The following is a 12,857-nucleotide window of genomic DNA, read 5'->3' on the forward strand; positions in this document are numbered from 1 at the left end:
GCACCAAAATCAAAATTGCCAATCTAGTGCTGATAAAGAATAGACATTCCCGTAGTAAGTTCTTGCCACCATTTGAGAATGATCATTGGAGGGTGCGATCTGTGAAAGGCACCATTATAACTGCCCAGAAGTAGAAACTATCATGAAGAATATATATGTTTTCAAGCTCTACAGGCTGCCTGTGAACAGGCAGGGGGAGAAACTTAACACCCCCCCAGTGCAGGACATAGAAGATGACAATGAAATCCCGTCATCCGGGCATCCCAGATGAGTGGAATTGACTCCAGCCGTGACACCCTATTAAGAGGTTGGGGTACGCATATCCCTGGGAAGTACTTCCCATGTGCCATCAGCTCCTGATAATTTCTCACAGCCATCAAGGCCAGTTGAAGCATGTGAAAACTCCAGCCTACAAGGGACAGAGAGATATCATCTCTGGCCTCGTCCTGCAAGATCTGCTCATCTGAAGGATTTCGTAGAGAACTGAATGATGGACCTGAACTGAACGATGGTTAAAGAGGATGGTCATCTATAGTTGCCTAGAGCGTTGTTTTTCTTCTATTTGCCATGTACACAGTTTTCTTCTCTCTCTCTCTCACTTTCTCTCTATCTCACTTTCTCTCTCTCTCTTGCCTTTCCTCTTTCTATTCTCTGTTGTTTTTATCCTGCAGTCTCTCTCCTCCTGGTGTTTAAATTAAAGCAGGTCGTATCTGTTTTTTGTTCAATGTATTATTCATTTATGTTTGCTATTATGGGTTGAGGAGGAATGTTATGTTTTGGGTGGGACAACCCACTTTACACAAATGACACGGGGGTGTCCTAGAAGTTGAACTGCTCACACTGGGCCCATATGGTTATGGCCATGATGTAGGGACTAAAGATAATAAAGGTACCCAGGACTCAGAAATGTACATTTGCCACATTTGCACACAGTCCATCATCTGCTGCATCATTTTCAGATTTTAACCAAAAAAAAATTGTTTCTAGCTCAAACCGTTCAAAAGTTACAAAAAATGCAGTAACGCATGTTGCCGTACAATGAACGTCCTTTTATCAAGGTTGACTGGAAACCTTTTTTTGTAGCTTATGGCTTTGTTTTGATGTTTAACTGGTATTAATGAGGAGCAACCAATTCCCAGACAGCTTTAACAAGGGTAACAAGCATTGGCAAAGCTAATATATCTAGCCTCTCACTATCGGTACCTGATTTTTGGCTTTGCCAATCCTTTGGGCTGATGTTGTTCCACATCAGCAAGAAGGGAAAATATGCAATGAAATGCTTGTTTGCTGATTTGGAGCAACATCGGCAAAATCAAAAACAAAACCCTGCAGTGTGATGACGTACATGCAGGCATGCAACGCTATGCATGTGCACAAATGTATCATGATGCCGTTTTTTTATAATTTAATTTATTGCTCCAAGTAGTTACTATGCCCCAATTAAAGAAACGCATATGCTGTGGGAGCCTTCAATTAAACACATACGGATGGAAAAGTCAACTATAACAGGCCTCAATTAAAGAAATGGATGTAAAACACCAAGAGAGGCTCCGGTTACAGTAATATATGCTAAATATTACACTGCACGGCTTTCAATTAAAGAAATGTACGCCAAAACATACTATGGCAAGCTCCAGTTAAAGATATGCAATTTAAACATACAATGGATCGTCGTAAATGAAAGACGTATACAATTGTCAGTGCTTAGATAATGGCAAAAGGTCAGTACTACATGTGCCTTTAAGTGAGGGCATTCCTACAATTAGAAGCTGCACACCCATCCCTACAGCGCGTGGAGAGATCACACACACGCACGGAAGCAGCAAGTGAGCACTAAGCAAGTGAACAAGGACAGCATCAATGGAAACACAAATGTGACATCAAACTGAAGAGAAAAGCCCAAAAGACGTTCGAAATAATGAAGCAACAATGTTAAACAAGTAAATGAACAACATGTAATAAAAACAATTCTAGCTTACTCGTCAAGAATTTTCAATTCTATTAAGGACACGGAGGCGAGGATTATGCTTTCTCTTTCTTAACTGACTTAAATAGCAGCCAATCAAATACAAGTAACAGAAAAAACTACACATCCCAAGATGCCTTACATCCCATCACATGGTCCAATCACCAATCATGTCCTCTGCCATAAGTCCTTTGACTTTTGATGTCACTTCCTCTTTCTTTGCTGCTTCGCAGCAGATAAGTACACAATTTTGTTCTCTCTAATGTTTTATGTGTTTATATAACTGTAATTACTTTTACAATCGATTGCTTAAGCATCGCAATTCAGCTTGTTACTCGTGTGTGTATTGAAGTGCCCTTGCGCTTTGAATTTTGGCCTTTCGCCAAGATTTTATTGCCCGTTTGAAGTGGAGCGGGAGCGGAGCTGCGTTCTCCCTGCAGTCTCCTTTCTATTTTTAACCTGTACGCGCGTGCGTCTAAACGAGCTGATCTTTTTCCATTCTTGAAATACCGGCTTGTGTGTCCTGGTGCCTCCAAACAGCTCAATTTGTGCTCCCAGACGCCCAGCAACAAAGAACGTTTGTCTGGGTTGTAAAATTAAAACAAGGCTTCTGCCGAGAGTGCCTTCAGGCAGCTCCCTCCACATTTTATCTAAGGGCACTTCACTACTTTGCCTGGATTGGGGTTTTGCACTCCCCCATTGATTCCAGCATTATCAATAAATATTAAATATTCTTTTAAAGGTTATTGTACCTTAGAAATTCTGGTCATGGCTCAGTGGGATGACCAAGAAACAGAATATTATACTGAGGAGTTGGGCAATCAACTGGAAGTGGATCTAGTGGAAGCCCTTGATACCAGGGTCCAGCAATCTGTAAATGATGCCCTGGTGAGAGCATTGGGCCTCTTGCATTGGATTGGACTATGTGATGGTATGTTAGGCATCTTGGAATGTGTAGTTTTTTCTGTTACTTGTATTTGATTGGCTGCTGTTTAAGTCAGTAAAGAAAGAAAAAGCATAATCTGAGCCTCCGGTCCTGACACAGAATTATTTGTGTCGCCACGGCCACAGTTTTTCTCTTTACCTTTCTCTCAGTCCTGGGGTACTAATGGGAATGATAGATTCTTCAGCCTGGAAGTAGAGCGCCCTCCTGACCAGCGGAGCAAGATTATATAGGAAATCCGGCAAATTAATGCTTTCAAATGTGTTGAGTAAAACTCGCATCAGCGCTCAGATGGGTGGTGGGGAGAAAAACAGACTCGAGGGCGGGTGGAAGGGAGACAGTATGGGAGATGAATCAGGGATTGTGGGTGCGGTGGGGGCCTAGAGGGGGTAAAGTCAGCTGCCCATAGATGAAAACAAAGCTATTGCACACACAAACACACGTTAAGAGACACACAATACCATTAAGGTTCCAGGAGGAACAGAAAAGATGGTAGGAGGGGCAATGAGGATGCAGAGAGAGGTTAAGGGCCAGATTTACAAGGCCCTAGCTCCACCTTACATCACATTAGCATCATTTTTGTTCACGCTAATGTGGCTCAACGAAGCAAAAATCTTGGCACCATATTTACAAAGTGATGCAATGCATACATTGCGCCATTTTGCGACACCTCACGCCACATTATGCCTGCACCAGACATAATGTATGCCAGGGGGATGTTCCGATGTTAGGAGGCCCAAAAAATGGCACAATGGAATCTACAAGATTTCGCTGCACCATTTTTGGTGTCATTCTTAACGCCTGCTCAAACCAGGCATTAAAGTGACGCACTCTTTTTAATCAATGGGCCTCCTTGCACTTTGCTGCACTAGCGTCAACATTTTTTACACCAATGCAGCAAAGCACCACATAAGCGTCATAAATTGTGACACTATTGGCCTAACGTGTGCCATGGTGCTCCGTATTGTAAATACGGCACAACCATGGTGTTGTTAGGTGGTAGTGGTGGTGTCTTGAAATCAGACGCATCAGTACTGATGTGCCAAATTCTTGTAAATCTGGGCCTAAGAACTGAAAATGAATGAGAGATCTGAGGGACGGAGAGGGGGCGTAATCCCCAGCACTGATGTTGAGTATTTTACCCAGTCCTACTTTTCCTTTGCATTCAGATATTTCTAGTTTTGTATGTTCAGTTCTAAATAGAAAACTATGAGAGACAGAACGCAAACTAAAAGAAGGGTGCGTGGAGGGAGGGTCTCTGGGTCTTCGCCACCCACTGGAGGGAAGTGTGTTTGTTGTGGGGGAGGGTGATCGCTGTATTTCAGTTAACAGTAAAATCTACTGTGAAGCTGGGGCTTTGCTCACTTGTCTGTTTTTCACATCCCACAGGTGTGCAGGTCTTCAAGAAGGCCAATGTTTACATCTCGCGGCTGATGCAAACTCCTTATTTCAACTACCAGGCCACTGACAAGTGCTACAGACAGGGCCTTAATGTCACTGGTTCGGTAAGTGCTGTGCTCCTCATCTGGTGAGTAGTTCCCCAATGCACAAGGTTAAATAAATTATAATTTGTATAGATATATATTGACGTTGACATTCCACACTACTAAATTCCCTTCTGTTGACAGTGGCTAAATATAATTTATTTTTATTTAATTTACCTTTTTTGTCAAGGCCACCACACAACTCTTAGCATGAAGCTTTTGCTAAACATATATAGTATATATATTTTATTTATTTTGCCCGACTCCTTGCTTGAACATTTTATAGATGTACCATTGTTTATTCTTATGTTCTGATTTTACCTTTTTTATGCCAGTCAACACGTGGCTTGTTGTTTGACCCTGCTGTTTTCGCCTTAGCTCATCCTCAGGAGTGGGGACAAGGGTATCCGTGGCCAAAGCATCGCACTGTACGTAGCTTCCGAGAACGTGGCCAACTGCGTCACGGATGAGAACGGCGACTGCAGCTTCTCCTTCGACACCTCGAAGTACGCGACCGGCAGCCTCGTCCTTGAGGTGAGTCGCGTTGTCTTTCCCTCTCCCTTCACGTCAGTGGCATAGCAACAGTGCTGTGGGCCCTGGTGCTAGTATGTGAATGGTACCCCACCCACAGCCTGAGCAGTAAAATACAGCCATCATGTGAGTGCATTAGGCTCCCAGACGTTTAGGCCACGGTGCCACTGCACCTGCTGCACTACTGATATATACACCCAAAAGTCTGCTTGTCTGGTTATTTTTCCCATGCTGGATTGCTGTGCAGAACAGCAACCAAGGGCTCTTTATATGTTCCCTGATCACGATAACCTGCAATTGGGTTTCAATTTTTTCTGAATTGCATAGTGAGGGGTGCTTTAATTGCTCATTAATGTCCATTTCTTTTCTGGCAGTAGCCCACACTGCATTGTAACAACCTGAGCTTGACATTGTCCTGCCCGCCTGCACCATCAGTTAGGTCCAAGTTCTACTATCTAAATATAACAAAAAAAACAAAATATTGAATTCAGAACGCCGTGTGTCATACGTGGCAATATTTGTGAAACGGTAAGAGGGAGAGTCAGAAAACAAAAATCACCAGCCATTTGCATTGACGTTGAAGACCTTTTCAAGTGAGAGGCAGCTAAAATAAAGGCATTTTTGGAGAAAAAAATGGACAAGCTTCCCACCTGTTGTGGGAGTGTTGCTGTAATCCTCCTCGTGCATCTTCAGTCCATGAACTCCCTGCCCCTCAAACTCACTGCAGCATTTTCCTTCATCTCCCCGCTTTCTCCCTTTGTCACTCTTTTTCGTGTTTTCTTCCTCCTGCTTTCTCTCTTTTCTGTGTTTTTCTCTCTAGTTCTTGATCAAAGTTTTATGAGAAAAAATTGGTGCTGATGCCCAGAAAAAGGTGCCGGTGGGGCCCACCTGCAGTCACATGCTCAATTTAAGCACAGGATATTATCACAATTACAAAACTTTGAATTGTTATTTCCCTTTATTAAAGCCTACAGATAGGTATTGTGTTACCCAAGAGGTCAGATTACCTTCCTATGGAATGATTTCGATGTCGGTTACTGCCTCTGATAAACCATATGAGGAGAAGATTTGCACTGTAAAGGTTCTTGCTGAGATCACATTCTAGATGTCCGCCATGATGTTGTGATACAAAAATGAATAAATAAATCAGACATCCGTATATAAATATTTATCTATAGATGGTGGGCCTGGGGTCCACTCTGTGCTGCCATTGGTGTGTCTGAGTGTAACTTATATTCTGTGTTCACGCATGACAGTGATCTGTGTGAGGTTATGGATCTGTCTGCATCTGTCATTGGCTCTTTTGCCCTGTGAATGATGGCATTTTCTGATCTCGTGTGTACAACCACCTGGAACTGAGTGTGTAGTGTCCGGGCTGGTTAGCCAATCGTTTTTGTTCTCCTCTTTTTATTTAAAAGTTTATTGGAGATTCTGCCTCTCTACAGGAAGTGCCAATGGGTTGCATGCTTGATGCTGACATCATCTGCAGTGTGCTGCGTTCCACATGGTCACTTCCTGAAAACCAGGAGATCACTAAGGATTGCTGTTTTCCATCGTGTACCATTGTTTTACCATTTCAACATGGCTAACATTTTGGTCCTAAATATGGCAGCTATGCTTTGACTTTTAAAACAACGATAGGCTATTTAAATAATACTTTTGGAAGACAAACACCCACTGCTATGTTTAATTTTGTTGTTGCAAACATATGCCTAACACGTTTAGAAGGCAGCATGTTTTATTTTTTCTAGTTGTATTCTTTTAATCTTGCATATGTTGTTTATGTGCTTTATTGTGGTTGTGTCGAAGGATGAATGGAAGGATGAGTCAGTGGATTTATTAATGGACGCATGAGTGCAAAGTTCAGTTACAGAGCTTTTGCATGATGACTTATTCAGTTCCTAGAGCCATTAGTGACACAAAAGGCACTTTCATTTATAAGCCACATATAACGGCATTACCAATGTGTGGTAATTGTTTCTATTTCCCTCCACTTCATCTCTTCCCTTGAGTAGGCCCGGTATGACCAAAACCGACAGTGCTTTGACTCCAGCCCAAGCTGGACGGGGCGGCCCATCAACTACCCCCAGTTGACTATCCAACGTTGCTACTCACCGAGTGGGAGCTTCCTGAAAGTGTGGCCTGTTGAGGGAGAACAGCGTTGCGGACAGCCTGTCACCATTAAAGGAGATGTCATCTTGAACAGAACGTCACTGCTGCCCAACACCAACAACGTCACCGCTACATACAAGGTGAGTGTCGCGGAAGGCGCCATTAGTAGACTGGGTGGTAATGGTGGGTGGGGTGTGCACCGGAAGTAATACTTTAGGTCAGTGCTTCCGAAGTCCAGTGGAATTTAGGCCGCAGCCTTCCTGCCAGGAACGGTAGAGTGACAATGCCACATGTAACCTCAAGACAAATCCAAGTCGAAGTTAGTAACTTTTATTATAAATAACATTACCACTAACCCAAACCTTATCCTCAAGTTGTCATTGCTCTGTTTTCAAACCTTTCACACATTCCCTTATTTTTCAAACTTCCTTTCAAGCAAATTGTTTTTCAAAGTTCAAATTACTACCTTTTGGTGTTTCTCACTATATAATTTGTATATGCGATTTAATACCCAAAGGAAAGAAATGTTGCAGTGACATAGTGCCTAGTCACATATATGACATTGACTGAGGGCTTCAATGGGAGCAGACAGCCGTTGGACTATCAGTGACTTCTAATAGTCAGTGCCTACATTGCATGAGGTCTTAGCAGCTTGAGGCGCTAATCCAGGACTGACCTCTTCTAGCATTAAGTGGTGCCCTGTACGCAGCACACATCAGTGCAGCATGCACACAAGCTGGCGAGTCACAATGTTACACTCGTCCACAGCAGGGAGGTTTTGGTGGAGGAATGACAGCTTGGGTCCTGTCATGGAGTATGCAGACCCTGGTGCTGCATTGACCTCCAGTTGGAATGTGACACTGACTGAACCTTGGCATCACAGAGCATCAGTGCCACACACTGCATAGTCAGTGTGGCAATTACTGGGGCCTTAAAGAGAGCATACTGGAGATGGTGCAAGGGCTAAAGCCAATAGTCAGTCAGATGGAGGGTGGAAGAGAAGCCCTTTGCATGAGCGGTTCTTATTATAAGGAAAGCCCCGTTCGAAGGTGCGTGCATGCGCCGTAACTTACTCACACTCCAATAAACCTTTTCCCTAGGTCATGGCCCAAGCAGAGATAGAGCTGGATGGTGAAGTGATTGTCACCTTGGACAATGGTGAGTATGAACAACTTTTTCTAATTCCTCTCTTTCCTTTTCCATATTGATTAATAATTCTTCTCCAAAAGTTTAAAGTAATGGCTGTTCTAACCACATGGTCAACATTCAGCACTAACCCATGTTAGACTCCTCTGCATGGATATCAGTTCAGGTAAACCAGAGGTAGCAGGAGGTCCTCTACCTCATGCATTATATTTCCTAGCCCTGGTCTCAGGGGTCATGAAGGCAGAATCACAAGCTCTAGGACAATGGGATTTTGGTTGTGAGGATGGAAATCCTACTCAAGCAGGAACAATCCTTGTAGGGTGAACCACAAACATTACTAAATTAACCTTTGGTTAACCCTTTGGAAGTTTGAAACAAAAGCAGTCAGGTTTAACTTAGAGGCACTGCGTAAAGAATGCATTCAACACGCAAAAGGTAATAAAATGAAAACACAACATAAGAAAAATGCCAAAGCTATTGAGAAAAATAGAGAAAACTGAACTAAGGAAAGTGAAGTGTAAAACCAATCACATCCAATCAGTGGAACCAGAGTTATGAATTAAGTTATTAGTGAACTCTAGCACCAAAAAACCTAAGCATCAACCACAGGTATCTGGTCAAGCATGACCGGGCCAAAGTCGAAATTGAAGGCAGACCGCAATAGAGTGTTGGTCGTATAGACAAGATGGATTGGCCTGGTGTCAGGTTACTTTAGGACTTTAAAAAATCCAGCAGAAAGTTCTTGAGAAGGTATAGTTCAGTAGGGCAAGGAAGCTGTGTCCCAGGAGGAGTCATCAACACCAGGAAGCTGCTGGACAAAGTCTCTGTGGAGCCGTTGTCGAGGACAGGAAAATCTGCAGGCAGGAGAAGCTGGATTTCCAGACTTAGGAGGTGGTCATCCATGGGGAGCTGGTCATCGTAAAGCCCGGGGTAAGATTTTTACATTCTATTTAGACAACTTTGGAAGTCTAAAATCTCGAAGCTGCAGGCTGTAGCTAAAGATGGCTCCATCTGGCTGGATATTGTTGCTGAGTGGTCCTGTTGAAAGGGATTTGCTACTGTGGAGAAGAGCAATGCGGGAGCTACTGCAAAGTCAGGATGACCAACTGTGCATTTGGGTGGACTGTCTGGCAGGTAGGTCCTGGGCTTCTGTTGGTTCTCTTGGAAGTGCTGTTGAAAGATTTTCTACATCCCAGCTTTTGGAGAAGTACCACCAACACCACTACCAAGAGTTTAAGCCTGGGGGCTCAATGGGGTTGGGGGGGGGTGGGGTTAACGGTGACCCCAGCAGAGGCCAAAGGAAGAAGGCTTCAAGACCTCAGGAGCCCTGAAATCACTTATGGTGGTCCTTGGATCAAGTAGATGGTGAATTTCTTCAAGCAGCGGAGCAGTCCTCTGGTAGCAGGGAAGGACTGAAGTGCTCCACAGGTCCCGGATTGCACAGAAAAGTTGTTCTTAGAATCTAATATTTATACCTGGTTCCAGCCTTTGTGTGTGAGGGAATACCCTGTCCTTCTCCCACATCTGGTTCTGGAATATTTTTCCATTCCCCTGCCAAGGCTACACGATGTCTGGGTTGACAAAAAGCTAGTTTTGTGTTCATTTGTGTGTGCAAAAAAACAGGATGGGTGAAGCCAAAAACTTGGAATAATTCTAAGCAAAAGGATGTCAGGTCTACCACAAGATAACCATGCTCAGTGAATCCCCTTTACTTTCTGTGGTTTCCCCTGCATGCTTTTTTTCTTAGCACCTCCGGAGTAAATAGTAGGATATAGAGGGGTTGAGGTAAGAGTGGTACAAGGTTGATCTGCTAGAGTCCAACTTTGAGATGTCTGTTGTGAAGTTTTTATGGAAAAAACCTGACACCTTGTGGTGTCATATATAACATTGCCTATTTAGCACTGTGTTCAATATTCTAGTCACAGCATTTTCAAATGCAACAGGAGAAATTATATGTATTCAGCATCTGTACAAGGTAGAATATTACATACGCTTTGTATGTTTTATTTTAGGCCAGACCTGCTAGACCTTTTGTTACCAGTTTTTAAAGAAATACATAAAGTGTGTTTTGGCTCCACCCACAGGAATAGTTGTATCTCAACCCTTACTATGGCTGTTTATGGGATCATTCCGCCTCCTATGTAGTGCTTGCATTGCAACGCACAAGGGACTTTTTACAACCAGAAAGTGCACTCAACTTTCACATTTGCCACATTCAATTTTTATATCTGATAAATGTAATCCCAGTATCATAACCCCCAATACAATCAGTTCAAATGCCACCAATACTGCTACCAGCAATACCACCACCATCACCATTACTAAATTTCCACACACCACTATACCAGCAACACTAATACTACCAACAGCACTTATAATAACACTACAAACAAAAAACACATCCCCATCAATACCACCAGTCCCACCTATACCACCATCACCAAAGACTCCACCAACACCACAACCACTACCAAAACCAACATTACGAATAGTACCAATATCAATTCCATCACTACAATGTGGCTATGAATATCACCACTACCAACGCCACACCTCCAATACCACAACCAATACAACTAAGAAATACAAACACCATCAATACCATCAATATCACTACCACCTCGATACCACTGACAGCACCCTTATTACTACCCCAATATCTATAGCACCATCACCAGTATCATCCCATCTCAAGTACAGCACCACCGCTAGCACCACCACCCCGCCAATGCATATCATCTCCAACTCCAACGACACCCACCACCATCAATACTAGCAATGCCACTACCAATAATGTACCACTGTCAATATCACCACACCACCATCATCGGTCTTGTTAAATTGGGAAACTCTGCGAAACATGGCTAGGCCTACTATTGGGATTTTCGCAAAACGATATTTGTTTGTAAATACTTTACACGCCCCTAAAAACATCCCACGTTCCCACTTCCCATTGCTCAGAAACTTTAGTTTAGCTTTTTTAAATAGACAGCGACGTCTCCCCATAGAAGGCAGAGCAGTCTTGTTGAAGGGGAGATATCTGTCAAATTGTTGAAAGTCATGTACATTTCGTTCTTTGTTTTCCGGTTACTGTTTGCCACCCACTTCTGTGCTCCAAAATTGTGTCCAGCAGCTATATCACAAGTGGTTACCAAATGGAAGAGTGCCGCAAAGAAATGCCCTATTACATCCATAGATGGCTTGAGGCTCCTGAGAGTGGTTTCAGGGCACTGATATTATTACAACTATCAGCAGCCTTTGACACTGTCAATCATACACCCCTCCTCGAAGCCAGTGGTCCCACAGGCACTGTTGTGTTCAAAGAGATTGGGGGCTACATGTACCAAAGAAATGATTTGCGAGTTGCAAATTGCAAGTCAGAGCGACACACAATTTGCGAGCAGCAAAACTGTATGTTGAACAGTGTCAATGACACTGTTTGCGATTTGCAAGGGGGTCGCAAATGCCGTACCTCATGAATATTCACAGGGATGGTGGCCTGTCTGTGACTGCTTTTAAATAAAGCAGTTTTTTTTTAAATGCAGCCCGTTTTCCTTACAGGAAAATTAGATGCATTTCAAAAACAAAACATGAAACGTTTTTGTTTCATTTTTTCTGAAAAAATGTTTTTACTGCCATTCACAAAGTGGAAGGGGTCCCAGGGGACCCCTTCCCTTTTGCAGATGGGTTAGCACCAGTGTGACACTGGTGCTAACTGTGATTGTTTTGCGACTGCAATCATGGTCACAAAACAATCATACATGGGACTACGACTCGCAATTAGGAAGGTAACACCCCCCTTCCTAATTGCGACTCGCAATCCCTTTTTGCGATTCGGTAAATAGTTTACCGAATTGCAAAAATGTCTCTCAACATACCAAAGTACATTTTTCACATCGCAAACGACCCGATTCACTGTTTGCGATGTGCAAAATTCTACGTACATGTAGCCCTAGCATCCTTCCCAGTGGGAAGTTCTCCATCGAGCCCCGCCTCGCCTAGTGAACCTGAGCCTAGCTGGGTCATGTTAAATGCCCCCAGTGGTCGTCACGTTTACAATATTTGTTTCATGCACCTGTGTGGAACCTCTGGCAGAAGCCCTTATCTGCTAACATGAAAACAAACTCTGCTGACAGTGAGTTTCCGGTTGGGTTGCATCCTAAAAAAGGAACTGTCTGGGACTTTACCACTCCAGGCTTTAGCTAAAGGATTAACACAATAAGGTCGCCCGTCCCCTGTTGTAGGAAGGGACTTCAGGAGGACACGCTGGGGTAGGTGCGGCAAACGGCAGTGTCTCGAGACTCCTAGGGACAACTACATGCATGTGCCTCCTATGGAGCCCTTCCTACAACAGGGGACGGGCGACCTTATTGTGTTAATGTGACTGGACGGACAGTACACTTTATTGTAAGTGACTACGATGTTTAGTTTGATTCAGATAGATCTTTAGAAAACCTCCTTATAAATGTTTTGATTTGATTGTCACAGGAGAAGTATCCATATATGTTGTATGGTCCTGAAGAAGCGTCAGTAGATCTATGAGACCGTGAGACGCGAAACATGTAGACCTATATACCAGTGGCCTAGAGATAATCTCTTACCCCCCACTATATTTGGAAAGTGCTTGAGCATTATCTCATATTACTTTCAATATATTTTCTTTTAATCTTGGTCT

General features: G+C 43.3%; 1 protein-coding gene across 1 annotated transcript in view; it reads left to right on the plus strand.

Moving 5' to 3' along the window:
- The window catches only part of LOC138303637 (alpha-2-macroglobulin-like), a 219,002-nt gene that overhangs the window by 71,358 nt on the left and 134,787 nt on the right, over positions 1-12,857 (plus strand). Inside the window, exons 10-13 of the mRNA XM_069242934.1 lie at positions 4,299-4,414; positions 4,772-4,927; positions 6,940-7,176; positions 8,137-8,194. Of these exons, the coding sequence (XP_069099035.1) occupies positions 4,299-4,414; positions 4,772-4,927; positions 6,940-7,176; positions 8,137-8,194 (567 nt within the window). The remainder of the gene's footprint in view (positions 1-4,298; positions 4,415-4,771; positions 4,928-6,939; positions 7,177-8,136; positions 8,195-12,857) is intronic.

Source organism: Pleurodeles waltl, chromosome 7, assembly GCF_031143425.1.
Source record: "Pleurodeles waltl isolate 20211129_DDA chromosome 7, aPleWal1.hap1.20221129, whole genome shotgun sequence".
Taxonomy (NCBI): domain Eukaryota; kingdom Metazoa; phylum Chordata; class Amphibia; order Caudata; family Salamandridae; genus Pleurodeles; species Pleurodeles waltl.